At 44.5% G+C, this 17,249-nt stretch overlaps 1 protein-coding gene across 2 annotated transcripts; it reads left to right on the forward strand.

Moving 5' to 3' along the window:
• Positions 1–2,261: 2,261 nt before the first annotated feature.
• Positions 2,262–13,115, forward strand: ENSA (endosulfine alpha). 2 transcript variants are annotated; one of them, XM_058715885.1, is made up of 4 exons: positions 2,262–2,456; positions 5,413–5,538; positions 6,825–6,991; positions 7,651–9,106. In XM_058715885.1, exons 1-4 carry the CDS (start codon positions 2,400–2,402, stop codon positions 7,721–7,723), a joined length of 423 nt encoding a protein of 140 aa, XP_058571868.1. In that variant the 5' UTR covers positions 2,262–2,399; the 3' UTR covers positions 7,724–9,106. The 2 variants fall into 2 exon arrangements, with proteins under 2 accessions (XP_058571868.1, XP_058571867.1); XM_058715884.1 differs by lacking the exon at positions 7,651–9,106 and adding an exon at positions 9,985–13,115 and having other exon boundaries at positions 2,264–2,456.
• The last annotated feature ends 4,134 nt before the right edge of the window (positions 13,116–17,249 follow it).

The raw sequence follows: 17,249 nt of genomic DNA on the forward strand, positions 1-17,249 counted from the left end.
CTGAAAACATGCTTGAATTGTGTCTGTTTTCCCAAAAAGAAAACAGAGTTCTGCCTCCTCTTCATTATTCTAATTCCTTCCTCTGCTTTACTGTTGAATATTGCTATCACTTCCTCACTCTTTAACTGCATGCAATTTTGTCCCCTCCATCTTCAACTTCTGTCACTTTTTTCCTGGTTCTTCTCCTTACCCCTCTGATCATTTGTGTCTGTGTCCCTTACCAACTTTTATCCAGTTTTCCATCTTGGGACTCTTTCATTCTCCTTAGGTGATCTCATTTACTTCCACAACTTTACTTACATTTACATGAAGAAGTCCAAGTTTTGCTCATAGTGACCTTCTACTTTTCTCCCAAACTCTAGGTCTACATTTCCTAGACCTCTAAAATGGTAGCTATGCTGGAGATCTTGGGTCATTTATCCAAAGGCTTCATTGACTGGATAACTCCACCAAATGGCCCATTTGTCTTACAAAGTCAATGTTCTCAAAGCTGAACTCATTTTCTGTTTCCAATTCCATTCTCATATTGACTTCTTGAATTATTTCTGCAATATTACCCTGAAACACATGGCCACCTCATTCCCTGTATTCACTCAGCTGTGAATCTCATAGACACAGACTTTCTCAATTATGTTCATAGTTTTCTATAAACTACCACATTTCTAGTTTAAATCCCAATTCTCTTCCACCTAGAGTATTGTAGTGCACTCCTTGCTAGACTGCCACTTCTGGGGTCTTTCTGCATGGAATTCTGAATTATTTTTATTCATTATCTCCAAATGAATCTTCCTAAAGGGGAAGTTCTGATCTGCCCACTCTCTGGCCTAAAAACCTTAAATGTCTCTCACATGGATTACTAAATTATTCACAAGTGCCTTATCCTGGCATTCAAAGCCCTCCATGTTTTGCACTCGATTCTATTTTTCTAGCCTTTGTGTTGCACCTATCACCTGGAATACCCTTCCTTCCTTCACCTTTACCCAGAAAACTGCTGAGTTCTTTAAAACTTATCTCAGGGAGACCTGGCTAATTCAGTCACAAGCTGGTTGATGAGTTTGAGTCTCACGTTGAATGTAGAGTTTACTTGAATAAAAAACAAAACAAAAAAAAACCCCTTATTTCAAGTGCCACCCCCCACCCCATGAAGTCTTTTTTTTTTCTTGGTCACAGGTGGTAGGGAATCTAAACTGAATATGACTCTTCCTACGAACCCCTATAACACTTTATTAACACTTTTATTTCAATGCTTACCAGATTTTGCCTGGTATAATTGCGTATTACAGTGCTTCTCAGACTTTTCCAGAAGTACACCTAATTATACAAAAAATGAACAGATAGCCCCAAGGCTGTCACAAGAAGCTGGCTGGAAAATTAAACTTTAATATGAATTTTTCAGTGTTATTAGTATTAAACTGTTTGTTTTTAATATAAAAATGTGGACTGACACTCCAGGAGGATGTGTCTACTTAATCTGAGGGTACACCTGGCACACTGTGAAACCCCTCCCCACATGTCCATTAAGCTAAGAGCAGAGACTGTCTTATTCTATACGTACCACGTAAAACTAATATATTACCATCTACACACTGACGCTCAAGAAATACTGTTGAACTGTGACTCAGGATACGTTAACTAGTGTTAACTGTATTTACTAAATGTTTACCATGTACCTAGAACTGTGCTCTCCGTTTCAAGGAACTTAGTCTCCATGGGCTGACCCTGAACAAGTAAAAAACTGTACAGAAGAGTTAAATCATGGAACGTAAAGCCTTCTGTGCAAGACAACTTGGTTTGGGGTCCCAGTCTCTCCCCTCCAAACACCAAGTACATACATGGCAACAGTGTTGAGTACCAATTTAAGGTATACTTTGACTTCCAAATTATTTTCTGAAGATTGAGAGTTTTCTGCTAACACTGCACAAAGCTTAATCCTCTTTATCTGAAAATGAAAGGTTCCCATCTTTTCGCTCTCCAGTTTGAAGCTCAGCAAAGCCTTCCAGGTGCCGGGCCGTTAGACAGAAAGAAGTCTCGTCCCACCAAAGGAGCAAAAATGCCAAGCTAGCTGCGCCGCCCACTAACACCCCCACGGGCTCCCAATTGGTCCTCGGAGCTCACTCTGTGTCCACATTGGTGTTCCAGCTTGCCTGTCGCCTTCAAAGAACCCACCTCTAGCCAGCGACTATTGGCAGATCGTTACGTCATTGCCCTATCTACCTCACTCCCATTGGCTCCCATAGGAAGGGGCGGCCATAACGTCACAGGCAGGGGCCGCCATTTTGACTGAGCAACCCTAGTGACAGGAGCCGAAGAAGCAGCGCAGGTTGTCCCCGTTTCCCCTCCCCCTTCCCTTCTCCGGTTGACTTCCCGGGCCCCCTACACTTCACAGTCCTGGTCCCGCCATGTCCCAGAAACAAGAAGAGGAGAACCCTGCGGAGGAGACCGGCGAGGAGAAGCAGGTGAAATGGAGGGGGTGCGGGCCGGCGAGCTGGGGGCGACCGTGATGGGGCGGGAGACGGTCTCCCACCAGTGCGGATTGGTCGCCATGGTCTCAGGCTCTGCAGGGGTTGGCCACTTCTTGCGTCACGCAGGGTGAGCTTTAACACAGCTTGCAGCTCTGGGGCTGGTTGGTTGGGCCCGTTGTCAGTCAGTGCCTTACTCTTTCTGATTGGCCAATAGGCCTACTGCTCAACACATTGAAAAGGTGCTATCATTGGCCAAACTTGGGTGCGGGGCGGGTGTTTGGAAAGACTGGGTGAATGAAAGGGGGCAGGTGGTCCTGAGAAGCGATGTGTGTTATTGGTAGAGAGGGGTAAAAGACCCAGCAGCTAGGCTGGGTTCCCAATCAGAAGGATACAGGTGGAAGTAGAGACGATTAAAAAGGACCAGCATTGGGCGAAGGGAGAAGTAATTATTAATCATGGCTACTTTAAGGCGGGCAACTTTCTCAAGAGACCTATTTTGACGGTTGGGGTCCCACTGTTCCCCAGCCTCAATTGGGAACTAACAGGACTGAAGAGGACTAGAGATCGATAAAGCATAATGGAGATTAAACCTAGGAAAGACACGAAAGGAATCGTGACGAGAGACTCCACCCTATTTCCACCACGACCCCGACTTCCAAGGCAATGGGACTTAGTTCACCCACAATTCTGTGATGAAAACACCCCAAATAAACCTCTTCTTGGGGCTTGTATTTGACTTACAACATTTAGTACTGAAATGTTGTGAAAGGCACCTGATATATCTGCCAGATTTTCAAGGGAAGGGAATATAATTACATTAAAAAGAGACACAAATTGCTTTAGGTCTTTCTTTTTCTTCCTTTCTTTCTTAGGTCTTTCCTTCCTCCCTCCCTCCCTCCCTTCCTCCCTCCCTCCCTCCCGCAGGGGAGGCACTTGTGAGCGGGGGAGAGGCAGAGATAGGAGGGACAGAGGATCTGAAACAGGCTCTGTGCTGACAGCAGAGAGCTTGATGCGGAGCTCGAACCCACTAACCGTAAGATCGTGACCTGAGCAGAAGTCAGGCGCTTAACCTACTGAGCCACCCAGGTGCCCCTAGGTCCTTTTTTAAATAATTTTTTTAACATTTATTTTTTTGAGAGGAGTGGGGAGGGGCAGAAGGAGAGGGAGACACAGAATCCGAAGCAGGCCCCAGGCTGTCAGCATAGAGTCCCACGCAGGGCTCAAACCCATGGACCACGAGATCATGACCTGAGCCGAAGTCGGATGCTTAATCGACTGAGCCACCCAGGCACCCCCTTAGGTCCTTTTTTAAAAAATGTTTTTTAATTTATTTATTTTGAGAGAAAGAGGGAGAGGGGATCCCAAGCAGGCTCCTTAGTCAGTGCAGAGCCCAACTCAGGGCTTGAACTCACAAACCATGAGATCATGACCTGAGCAGAAACCAAGAGTCAAATGTTTAACCAACTGAGCCACCCAGGCACCCCGGCTTTAGGTCCCTTTAAAAAGTCACTAAAGAAAAGGGCATTGGGGCCCACAAAGACAAGAAGAGAGTAATAACTACCGTGAGAGCCCCTGCAAGCCAATCCCAAGTTCTTGGCATGTTCCCTAAACTTCCATCACTTGCCCCACTGGGGAAGGTGTTGACCTTTTGGCAAAAACTGTGGGTAAATACTAGTGAACCTCCTGTGTCTTAATTTTCTTGAGGTTAAAAATAGTGTCATTTTTATTTCTTTACCTGTTACCTTCCTACCTAAGGTTTATGGAAATGCTGAAGCAAAGTTGTTCCTTTATTAAGGTAGAGACATTTGGAGAAGGCCACATAGCTCAGAGAGGCTTAAATCAGATGACTGCCTTAGACTCGGGGTAAAAGGGAACATCTCAGCAGAATTATCCCCTTTGATTTCCTGTTTGACCTGTACTGTGTGTTAGGGATAGCCAGGGAACTTTCCTACTCCTCTTGGATCACCAGAAGCCCTAGTTAGCTCTTTTCTTTCTTTCCTAGCTCCTTTGCTGAATAAGCTATGGTTTGCTCTTGATTGAAAAATTGTGTTTAGGTATTATTTTTAACTCCAAGTCACTGAAGTGGTTCCTTAAGCGTAGTGTGAGAAGCAGAGTGTGTGTGTGTGTTTTCTCACAGTACAGTTATCTTGAGCTTTAAAGATTTGAACAAAAGTCTAGGTTTGTTTAGGAACAGGGTAGAGACAGTATATTCACAAGAGGGTAGATTTCCAGGAAAAGTTGATAGTATAAAGTTACTAGGGGCTCCTGGGTTGCTCAGTTGGTTATGCATCCCATGACTTCAGGTCACATTCTTACGGTTTGTGAGTTCGAGCCCCGCGTCAGGCTTTGTGCTGACAGCTCGGAGCCTGGAGGCTGCTTCGGATTCTGCGTCTCCCTCTCTCTCTGCCCCTAACCCCCTCACACTCTGTCTCTCTCAAAAATAAATAAACATTAAAAAATTCTAGATATTAGAAGGGTTGCTTCCCAATTTTTTTAAGTTTATTTATTTATGGGGCACCTGGGTGGCTCAGTAGTTTAACCGTCTGACTTGGGCTCAGGTCGGCTCACCATTCGTGAGTTCAAGCCCCGCATCAGGCCCTCTGCTCTCAGCGCAGAGTCGCTTTGGATCCTCTGTCTCCCTTTCTCTCCTGCCCCTCCCCTGCCCTGGAGCATGTGCACACTCACTCACATGCTCTCTTAAAAATAAAAACTTTTTTTTTTTTTTAGGTTTATTTTGAGAGAGACATAGTGTGAGTGGGAGAGGGACACAGAGAGAGAGAGACAAGACAGAGAGAATCCCCAGTTTGCACTGAACTATCAGTGCAAAGCCCAATGTGGAGCTCAAACTCACAAACCATGAGATCATGACCTGAGCCACTTAACTGACTGAGCCACCCAGGTGCCCTTGCTTCTCAATTTTTAATTTAATTGGCCCATTTGTTTCCTCCAGGACACACAGGAGAAAGAAGGTATTCTCCCTGAGAGAGCTGAGGAGGCAAAGCTAAAGGCCAAATATCCAAGCCTAGGACAAAAGCCTGGAGGCTCCGACTTCCTCATGAAGAGACTCCAGAAAGGGGTATGGGACCCAATCTCTTATCCTCTTACTGGAGCCAAAAGGGTCTTTAGTGATGAGATCTGTAGAGCTTCTTCTGAATGTTTATCCAGAGGTTCTGCTGTTGGGCAGTAGTAGAGAGGAATTAAAAACTTGTAAAGAGCGAGGCAAATTATTGTAAATCCCTAATATGGTATCATACAGGGTATGAAGGCTTAATGTTGAGACATTTGGATGTGGGGGGCATTGGAGGATTGGGGGAAGGAAGGATGTTAGAAACTGAAATGCTGACTCCCCCAGGCATTTGCCTGTTTAAATGGTGGGAGTTTTAGGACTGCACTTTTTAAGATTAGAGCTAAGTTTTGGGGTGCATGATTTCAAAAAAAAGATCAAACCATCTGTCCTATAGATTTCTTCAGCTTGAAATGAATAGCTTTCTTCAGACCCTTGAAATTAGCACCAGCCATTAACTGTGCTCTCTCAAGAGACTTATTTTTCCATCCAGAGTGGTGGTCCTCACCAAGGGAGGGTCTGCTTTCATAGCCATCTAGCTCCCAATCAGGTTTCTCAGTCCCCATAGGTACCTAAAGCTAATTGAGAGATTGTAAGGCAGTAAACTGCCTGAGGGCGTTCCCAGGTGTGGATGAAATAGACAGTGAAACAGATCCCTGTGGAGAATACTAGTTATTGAGTCTTAGGCACAGATGATGATGTGATGCTGATTTGCAGTTTACCTTGCTGCAGGCAAGGCAGGCGTGGGCAGGCTGTCATAGCCATGGAACATGTGTGGGAGCAGTGGGAGTCAGAGGAAAAGTACATTATCCTCATGAACAAACCGTTTCTATTCATGGTCTGAGGGAATCATTTTTAATTTTGAGGTTGTAGGCTTGAGGTTGATCTCCTGCTGATTGCTAGGATAGCTCCAGATTGACACTTCTGTATGTCTTGTTAATTTCCCCAGGACTAAGCCCATTGGAGACTAATAGGTCCGCAGTAAGCCTTAATGAATAGCCAGTAATTTGGTTGAACCATCCTGTATTGATGGGTGTATAAAGGATGTAGGGGCTATCTCTTTGCTCATAAAATGTCTACTGTAGCTAGGAAACTGCCTACAACCTGAAACGCCAGAACACATTGGAGACAAGACATAAGTACATGTAATTAATGCTAAACTATGTGTGTAATGAGGTTAATCAAGGAAGACTGGAAAAATCTAAGCATTGATGAGGGTTTATAATGGATGTGGGTCTCCTTGCTTTCGAGGAAGGCCAGAGTTCCTCACTCACCTAAACATCCCTCTTGTCTCCTAGCAAAAGTACTTTGACTCAGGAGACTACAACATGGCCAAAGCCAAGATGAAGAACAAGCAGCTGCCAAGTGCAGGACCGGACAAGAATCTGGTGACTGGTGACCACATCCCCACCCCACAGGACCTGCCCCAGAGAAAGTCCTCACTCGTCACCAGCAAGCTTGCGGGGTAACCTGGGCCCCCCCTTCTCTCCCCTTCCTCACCCACTGGACTTTAATATATCATAGGCAGGGATGAAATGAGCACCTAGATAGATCTTCTCAGCTTGCTAGCCAGAAATGACTGTGATTCTCCTGGGGGCTGCTGAGAAGGTGATGTGGGTTGAAAAGGGGCTCTGAGTTCATTTCTTTGATTAAATTGAGATTTTCGCACCCTCACTGTAGCCCAGGTAGGGGCCCAGAAATAAGAGACTAGGATTGGATAATGCTGCAAATGCTCTTTTTCTTTTGTATGAGAAACTGGGGAGATGTGATTTCTCCTTTTGGAAGAGAATATCCCAAAATTGGTTAGGCTAAGCCTTGGGAATAATATAGTAGATTTCCATCTAGAAGCTAATCCGACATAGCTGGGAAAGGTAGACTGAATGAGATCTGTTTTCTGTGCTTCTACGTGTTTTTTCCCTTAGGCTGCTATTGCTTTGTGTTTCCATTATGTCAGGTTTAGAGAACCCTCAAAAAGAAAAACTGATTTGCTTGCCTAAAACTACAGTGCCCACCTAACCTCCCTTACTCAGTGAGTGTCTCTTACAGGTTACCGTGGCTCTTAAATAATGTAAAGATTGGAGAACTTCATTCACATGAAATGGGCACCTTCTCTCTCTCTTCCAGCATGTTGCTTTCGAAAATATGGGATAGTAGAAAGATTCGCACTGGCTTTGGAGTCAAGATATCTGGGTTTTAGTTGCACTCCATCTCAGCAGAACTGATATGTAACCTTGGTCATTTAACCTCTGTGGATTTCTATTTCCTCATCTGTAAAAGAGCTGAATATAGATAAGATGGGTTAGAATTTTAAAATCCTGTAACTGCCAGCTGAAAAAAAGTCTGTGCTATTCATTGTAAAACTAAGTGAGGAAGGCCTGTGAGTGAGCCTACAAAGGGGAACCATTAGAGGACTACATGGGGAGAGAGGAAGTTGAGATTTGGGGATTATAAATTCAGGCAAGAGGGCCTCATAAGTATCATGGACTTAAGGCCAAGGGAAAAGTTCTAAGAAGCTAGCTTTATTGAAAGCTTCTTGCCTCTACCCCCACCCACTTTCCTGGCCCCCAGTCTGGGCCTTTGCTGCTAAAAAGCTGCTCTGGGAGCCAGGCTGCAGGCCTGAGGACACGTGCTTAGTCACGCACATGTAGAGTCCCATGTTTCAGATGTGATCAGATGCCAGGCGTACTGCTAAGGAGACCAGAAAAAAAGGGGCAATCTGAGCCAGCCTCCAGGCCTCGGTACTGTGGTGGGGCTGGAGCAGCAGGTTCCTAGGAGATGATTCACCGTGGAGGAAGCTGGTGGAGGAAGATGGTCAGGGGGCGAGAAATGGAGCACTGATAAATCTCTGCCTTCCTAGGGCTCAGTAACTCAGCTCTTGTGGGATGAGAAGCAGCAGTGGAGATTCAAGAGCAGATGGAGGAGAGGGGTACACGTGGCCAGCGTCTTCAGTCTGCTTATCACTAGCTTGGCCTGAATCCTACTGCTGGTTATGACAGAGAGGGCCAGGGCAACAACTAACTGTTTAAGAGGACAAGATTCTGTAATTCTCTCTCGCCCTCTCACCTCACAAATCCTAATACATCAAACCTTTGGGCTGATGAGAATGACCCGTGGTGCCTGGCTGGCTCAGTCGGAAGAGCGTGCGCGAGTTCAAGCCCCATGTGGGGTGTAGAGAGTACTTAAATAAAACTTAAAGAAAAGATTTAGCAGGAGAATGACCATGAACTTGCTGGTGCACATGCAGAGTGATTGGCAGGTGTGTATACTCCTTTCCTGACCAGCCATTCACTTTTCAGGCAGTCACTCAGATGGGGTAGGAGAGAGTTGGTAAGGAAGGAAGGGAGAGAGCAGGATCCCTGGATTTCCTGGCCCCCAAACTCCTTAACTGTCACTTGTAATTGTATATAATTTTTGTGTTTCTTGCTTCATTCCTCATGCTGTCTTCCTTAAAGTCCTTGTGGGAAGGGGAAAATGCTGAACATCCTTGTATAGTTTCCTCAACTGTCCCAGCCATGTTGTACATAGATATGTCATGTTATTATATATATAAATATATATATAATTTTGTACGTTTTCTTCATCTCCGATCTTCTCGAATTTTGTACTTTTTTCTTTTCTGTCTCAGCTGCTTTCTCTATTGGTCATTTGAATCTTCAAGACTGAGGTCACAAATCTGGTTTTTAGGAAGGAATAGAAAAAATAGGGAAATCAGAAAACTGTTGATCTTGCTCTTTCTCTACCTGGTCATCTTCAAGGATAAGAAACAAAGAAACAAACTACATTTTGTATTTGCCACCTATTTCCACAGCATGAAATACATCACGTCCATGGCAAAGAAGGGTCATTCCCAAATCCAGATCCAAATTGCTTTGATTAAACCTAGATTATTAAATCCACTCAGAACAACACGTGTGTTGTCTGGCCGTGGACTACATGCTGTCACCACCTCATCACTCTTAGCCCCCTGTCAGTCTCTGCTGCTGCGTACAGCTGACTGTGGCCATGCCTGTGAAACCAAGCCTGCTCTAAGCCAGGCAGCTTATGGCCCTGCAAACCTCCAGTTATTGTGATCTTTGTCTAAAGAATTTTCTGTATTGCTTTCATGGGTATCTCCAAAAAGGTAAAGAACACTTTTTGTGGATAGAAAAAAACTGAAATTCCCTCCCCCCCACCACCACCACTTCTCCCTCTCCTTCCCTCTCTCTCTCCCCTCTCCTTCCCTCCCCTCCCCCTTCTCCTCTTCTCTCTTCTCTACCTCTCTCTCCTTCTCTCTCCCTTCCCCCCTCCCTTCCCCCCTCCCTCCCCAGCTCTCTGTGGATCAGATTCAGGCATGTGCCAGGTAGCCTAATGATTGTTAAGTGTGGAAGAGTCATGGGGTAGGGACTGGGATGGAACTTCGAATTTTTTCCCTTATTACTTGACAGTGTTTTCTTTTTCTTCTTCTGTGTTCGTCCGCAGTGGCCAAGTTGAATGATGCTGCCCGGGGCTCCGCCAGATCCTGAGACGCTGCCCTCCTGGGTCCTGTGCTGGCTCCTGCCCCTCCCTGCTTTGGCAGCCAGGGGTCAGGAGGTGGCTCGGGTGCGGGCTGGAGAGGCAGAAGCCCCTGCCCGTCGGTGTCCCAGCGCATGGAGCCCCTTGGGCTGAGCACCAAGACCCTGAACCTTTTTTGTTTTACCTTTTTTCCAAATAATTGTGGGGAGAAATCTCAGTGAAATCCTGGGGGGTGGGGGGTGGGGGGTGGGGTGGGGGGGGGGGTTGGTGTTTGAGAGGGTGGGATGGGAAATTTGTGGGGGATATGAAATAGGACTTGGAGTTGATAAAAACATTCCTGACTATCTTCCTTCCCAACCATGTGGCTGGTGTGGGATGGGTGTAAGGGGGAGGAGTGGAGCAGATTCCAGATGAAGAGTTCTGATTCAGCTCTGTAGAAAAATGCCTTGTTTGCTTGGATGTGGCTGGGGACCTGGGGTCAGATAAAAGAAACTGTCCATCTAAAGATGACAGAAGCAAACAGCCCCTCTGGTCCCGCAGAGCAAGCTGAGAACCCAATGTTAATTGTTCATTTTAAAAAGTGCTGTCCTTGAAATAGATTTGCTGTGGGGAAAAAAAGGGCAGTGAGTGTGGGGAAAGGGGCCATGAGCGTGGGGAGCCCCACAGAGCCCAGGGGACTTTTTGAGTATTTGAAATAAAAAAAAAAAAAAAAAAAAAAGAAGATGACCCACAAAAAAACACAACCCAGAAATATTCTGAAGCAGTTGGTGTGTTTTATTGGGGTTTGGGGAAAGGGAAGAAAATGAAACTGAAGACAGCATTCAGGGGAGAAGCTGGTATGGGGCCCTGAGTTCTAAGGAACAGGGGCCCTTAATACAGGATGTGACTGGGCTTGCCGCTTCCATCACTCAGGGAGAGGGAACAGGGTTATTGGCGTATATAGATCAGGGCTTTTCCGGACTCCTGTCCATCCCTTTTGTTTGTGTAGCTAGTGTAGAAGATGTGTCAACCTCGGGTTTTGGTTCACAAAATAAGGAATCTGATCTAGTTTATTAACACCTAGAGCTTAGTATAGGCTAAGCAAAAAAGGAAGCCCACTCTTCCTTTTCCCTTTTAGTCTTCCATTCCTTCATAAGTTCTTAAGTCTGTGAAGGAGAAATGTGACCTCTGGTCATAAGCCAAAAGCTCAACCTTTCTGTTTGTGGCCAGCAGGAGGCAGAGTGACTTACTTCCGCACCATTGTCACAAGTATCACTGGAATCCTGCCTCTGTAAGAAGTTAAAAATTGCCTGTGAATGTAACCTAGAAAACCAACATTACCAAGGGAGAAACAAACTCACCTGTCTCTCCGTGACACACACCAACATTCACATACAGTAGATGAAATCTACTTGCGCATTTTGCCCAACTTTGGGTAGGAGAGTTTGATATTTTCCCAAATGTGATTGGCTTCTCAAATGAGTATGCATCAAGGAAGATAAAGTCCAGGAGACGTAGATATTCCAGCGAACTCTCCATCTTTTTGAAGGGGACGGGTAATTTTAAACTAGACTAGGAACGTGATTCTCAGTATCTAACTCATTCTTTCTCTTTAATCAGAAGTTTTCCAAATATGTTTTCAGTTCCTCAGGATGTTACAGACTTGCTGTCTTCTGCTTTAGCCAGGGGATGGTGATGCCTCTTAGCCATCAGCCTTTCTGAACCACATGCTAGACACTGAGCCAGCCAGGTGGTATGGAGGTACATTAAAGACATTCCCTACCATTGTGGGGTTTATTGTCTTTGTGAAAGAAAACATCTGCAAAAGTTCACATACTTGAAACTTACAGACTCAAAGCTATGAGCTGTACACACACAAATAGAATGTTTACTGTAGTGGGGTGAGTCTTCTCATCTTTATTCCCCTTCAGCCAGTCCCATGACTTCTTTTTGAGCATGACTTCCCTAGTGTATGTTTGCCAGGTGGATACAGCTGGGGAGTGAAATCAGTGAGGCTGAATGTGGGATCATTTGGTGCAGGTTCATTTTAATACAGATAAAGTTGAAGTGTAGAAGTTATTTAGGAGGTGGCAAAGTTAGGTTGCTGAAGAGATCGAAACAGTCTCTCAGCTTATATATATGACTTTTCCAATATTCCTGGCTTCCCTGGTCCTTAGTTCCAAGCTGTAGCGTTGAGGGATCCTGAGGGGCTGAGAAAGGACTGTGGCTATCTCTATTTTAGTGTAGAACCTTGCCATTCCTTCTCCCTCACCCCCATACTACAGGGCCAGGCAAGCAGGACAGATTGCTCTGCAGTGCCTCAAGTAGCTATTCCTGCCCACATCCCAAAGAGTGAGGTAAGGGTTCTTCCACTCCTCCAGCATAGTTGAGTGATGATTGTACTGACAGGCGTCTTGACCATCTGATATACAGGGTGGCAGGGATGAAGTCACCATTATTATTGTCCAGCAGCATTTATTTTAAGCTAATGTGGCCCGGGCATGGAAAATGCAGGCAAAAGAAAAAAAACTTGGAGCCTTTCCATTGAGAATCTCTGCAGTGAGCCAGCAGTACTCACACGAGCAGTCCTCAGGTGTATAGTGCCCTCTACTGGGCCTTGACGGGGGTTAACTAGGAAAGGGAAGCTAGGACTTGACAGAGGCATACAAATAAATGCAAATTCTAAGCAGAGTTTTAAGCAGAATTCTTCTAAGGGAAGGAGAATCAGGAGAAGGGTTGTTAGCTAACTTTTCTTAAGAGACTGGGGACTTACTAATGATGAGGTGAGGCCTCCCGTTCTTGGGCAAGAATATTTTCATTCACCGGTAACTGCTGAACACTCACTTTGCAATTAGAAATATTAGCTGTTGTTGGGCAGATAGACAATGTAAGAGATGGTGTCTGCCCTGAAGGAACTTGAAGCCTCATTGAGACGATGCTTCTACACATAATGCAAGGCAGCATATCATCAGTCCATCTGTAGTAAAAGAATCCCAAGAAGGGAACATCCAAAGGGCTGCAATCATTAGGTAAATACTGGTGGTGGAAATGAAATTGTCCAGTTTGATTACTTAATAAAAGCCCAAAATATGCCAGGTGCTGTGCTAAAATATAAGTGATATGTGGGTGCTTCCTTTTTCCATGTGAAGAAATCATGCTACCGTGTTGAACTTGGGTAGTACCCAAGTAGGCCTAGCTACATAGAGGAATGGGGATGAGCAAATAATAATTGCTAAATGTTTTGAGCACTTATGGTGTGTCAAGCCCCATGCCGAGTGCTTAACACACCCTCACAGCAGCTCCATGAGAAGGCAGTCTTACTGCTGCCATTGTCCAAGTGAGGAAACTAAAGCAGTAACTTGCCCAAGTGGCACAGCTTCTGAGAATGGAGGCAGGAGTCACTACGGTGTCTGCAAAGGGATGGGGAAAGAGTGATCAGGAACACTTATGGAGCAAGTTCTGAAGGAGGAACAGGATTTCTCCAGAAAGGTAAGGTGACAAGGGGCATTTTGGTAGACAGACCAGCACTTAGAGAAGGATGGGGCCGTGTGGAGTCGGTGGTATTTCTGCAACAGCAGCATCAAGTCCTGGGGAGTGGCTGGTACCAGGCCAACAGGGCAGATAGGAGCCACATGACAGAGGCTATGACAGGCAGGCATGCCTAGGGACCTGATGGATGGCAAAGAAGAATATTTTAGGTCAATGCCAAAACATGTGGAGAAGGAATTTGAAGGTGAAGGATTTAGTGATGGACTGGCTCTAGCATCAAGTTGTCTGGTTTTTATCTATTTTGGTAACTCAGGACAAGTTTCTTAAGCTCTCTTTGCTTAGTTTACTTACTTGTAAAACAGGAATGATGTGGTACCCACCATGAAGGGTGGTCGTGCTGACTAAACAGCATTAAGGTGTGCAAAGCCCTCTCTTCAGGGATTCCAACAGCATGTAAGGAGCCGTCAAGGAGCTTACAGACTATAGAGGGATATAATAAGGATGGGTAGACAAGACAATTAGAATACAAGAAGGGATGAGCACAAAATGTTCTGGAAGCACTTACCTAATTTGGGGAGGTAGAAGAACAGAAAAATCCTTCCACAGAAAGGAGTTAGTAAGCTGAAATCTGATGCAGTAAGACTGACAGGTAAAGGTTATGTCAGGAAAGGGGATCTTCCAAAAGGAAGCATGTAACAAGATGCAGATGTAATTCCATTACATTGCAATAATTGGAAACTTGAAGTAATTGAGAGTAGTTGTAGCATGCCATGCAGCAGGTCAGGCTGGAGACGGGTGGAGGGAAGCAGGAGTCCGATCACAGAGGGCCCTTTGGACTTTATCCTGGAGGCAATGAGAAGCGCTGTTTAAAGACTGAGCAAAAGAATGACGAGTCAGATTGGCTCTTTAGAATAATCTTTCTGACTACGGTGTGGGCAAGAGGTTGGAGAGGGTAAAATTGAGGTATTTAGAGGTGCTGTTAACAGGATGGAAAGTTAAGGGATATGGCAGTTGTAAAGAAAAGATGATTCAACCTGTGGCATAAATTTGACATAGCAATGAAGCATCATTACCTAAGTGGGGAATTCTGTACTACACTCCACTTAGTAAACGGTTACCACAAGCTATTATAAATAAGACAGACTGTTGTGTTGCTACAGTACTTAGGCTAGATATGATTAGGAACTAAAGAAGGTAAAGACAGTAGGGATGAAGAAGAGTGGACAAATTCAAGAGATACACAGGAAGCACAATCAACAGAACTGGATATGGGGTGTAGGACTTGGGAAGAGAAAGCACTCTAATAAAAGATCCCCAGGTTTCTGGCCTCGGTTACTGGGTAAAGGATGATGCTATAACCTAGAGAGAAACTACCACTGAAAGAGCAAGTTTAACAAGGAAGATCATGAGTTCTGTGTTGCAGAAAGGATGATACGAGGTGCCTGTAGGACATCAAAGAATAGGTTACCCATAAGTTACTGCATTTAGGAGCCTAGAAGGTGAAGAAATCAAAATAGGAAATGTAGATTCTGTGAATTTCACAGTACACTTAGTAATACTATGGAAGTGAAAGCATATAGAGCAAAATGACTGGAGGACTGGCCCTGATGAAAGCTAACATGTGAAGGCAATAAAGAAAGGGCCCAACAAAACAAGAGAATCTGGAAGATGTGGTGCCCAAGAGTTTAATGGAAGAATTGAGTCAATGTGAAATGCTATTGGAGGTTGCTGAAGTAAGAAATTAGAAATATCTCTTCTATATAATAAAAAGTCCCCCTTGGGGCACCTGGGTGGCTCAGTAAGTTAAGTGTCCGACTTTGGCTCAGGTCATGATCTCACAGTTCGTGGGTTCGAGCCCCATGTCGGGCTCTGTGCTGACAGCTCAGAGCCTGGAGCCTGCTTTGGATTCTGTGTCTCTCTCTGCTCCTCCCCTGCTTGCACTCTGCCTGTCTCTCAGAAATGAATAGACGTTTAAAAAAAATTTTATTTTTAATTAAAAAAAAAAAGTGCCCCAAGGGGTGCCTGGCTGGTTCAGTCAGTGGAGCACGCAACTCTTGATCTTGAAGTTGTAAGGTTGAGCCCCATGTTGGGTGTAGAGATTAAAAATAAGATCTTAAAAAAAAAAAAAAATGCCCAGAATTTCAAGAAATGTGTCACAACAGTGGGTAACTCTATTTGTCATGATTATAGTTTAGAGTGTCTATGTCCACTTTCTATATTTTTCCAGATTTTGGAAATGAGTGTATATTTGATAATTAGAGGTCATTTTAATTCTAAAAACAATAAAAATCACATTTTTTTTTAATGGACTAAAAGGGTGTCCATTTGATTTGGCAATTAGTAACCTTCTTGAGCCAGCAGTGTCAACAGATTGGTAGAGGTAGAATCTTGCCTGTAGAACCAAGTGGTGTGAGAAGGTTTTCTTGTTTTAAGATGTTAAATTTAGGCACATTTATTGACTTGAGTGAAAGGAACCAGTAAATGTTGAAGCTCAGCGGAGAATGATGAAGAAAAAGGAGGGGATGTAAATGAGTTCAGGTGGATATGGTCAATTAAACATTTCAACATACATTTATGAAGCACTTATGTGCCAACCACTATGCATGGTGAGGTGCTGGGGCTGGTTTAGTTGGGAAGCCAGCTGTGTAGGAAATTGGTCTCAAGCAGGGAGATGTTTACTGCATCCTGCCTGAGGCTCAAGGTGAAAATATAATGAGGGGTAAACTCACAGCTGTTTGTGACTGGGGTTGGTAGTTGATGGGAGTCCTTCTCCGATGGCTTCGCTATTCTTTGCGGAGATGTAAGGTTGCAAGTTGACAGGGAGATGAGAGTTAGGGGGCTTAAGAAGAGTGGCCATCGTTTAGGAGAGAGGTTGAAAGGGAGAGGAATGGAAGAGAACAGACAATAATACTAAGTAAAAGCGTTAGAGAACAAGTGTCAAGGGCCTAACAGATTGGAAACATGAATGTGTAATCCTTGGAACGTGTAATCTACTGGAATGGTACCAATCTATATTTCTGCTGTTTTCTTTAGCAACACCCAGCCGCCTGGGTACAAGAGCAGATAAGATGCATTATTATGTAGCTCCTGGATCATAGTCTGTGGACACATGGAGTGGATTGATAAGGGAATAAGGGGATGGAAGGTGCTGGGGAGGGACAGTTCAAGATATCCACCCGATTCAGACCGGGTGAAAAGGTAGGCCAAAGAAGGTATGATCAGCTCTGGTCAAGAGAGGTCTTGATAAGGTCAAAGAACTGATGATGATTTAGAAGTGAAAGAAGTGTTTAAGTTGGAAGCTCAGGACCTGGTGGTCACAGTGATGTTAGAGTTAAGATTTTGGAGTTGGAACTCTTCCATGTAATGAAATGGGTAGTAGGAATGGGTGTCTAAAGTCGGGTAAAATTAAAGGTCATTAGAGTCAAAGAACAAGGGAGCTCCTACATCCAGCTGCAAAGGTAGGTAGCTCAAGTATTTGTGGTTTTGTTGTTACCTCTTGTTAAACCCAACTGTCTTTTTTATAAAAGGAAGATTAAAGCAGTTAGCTTACAAAACAACAACAGAGAATTATGGGCTTGGAATGTTGGATCAGTAAATCAAGGTGTTGCAATCAACCCAGAATTATGTAGGATTGGGGAGAAGAGGAAGCCTCGTACCAGTCCTGGTATAGAAGTGACCAGGAGTAGCCAAGAACATGAAGGAGAGTTTAGCCTGAACTCCATAGCAGGAGGAATGGCATGTAAATATCTTAGAAGAATAATGGC

This window comes from Neofelis nebulosa, chromosome 2 (genome assembly GCF_028018385.1).
Source record: "Neofelis nebulosa isolate mNeoNeb1 chromosome 2, mNeoNeb1.pri, whole genome shotgun sequence".
Classification (NCBI taxonomy): domain Eukaryota; kingdom Metazoa; phylum Chordata; class Mammalia; order Carnivora; family Felidae; genus Neofelis; species Neofelis nebulosa.

Bases quoted from the DNA above. Each gene is read 5' to 3' on its own strand.
- ENSA (XM_058715885.1), top strand. From the start codon at position 2,400: ATGTCCCAGAAACAAGAAGAGGAGAACCCTGCGGAGGAGACCGGCGAG. The intron at 5,539-6,824 runs GTATGGGACCCA...CTTGTCTCCTAG, and splicing joins TGAAGAGACTCCAGAAAGGG to CAAAAGTACTTTGACTCAGG. The intron at 6,992-7,650 runs GTAACCTGGGCC...TCTCTCTTCCAG, and splicing joins GTCACCAGCAAGCTTGCGGG to CATGTTGCTTTCGAAAATAT.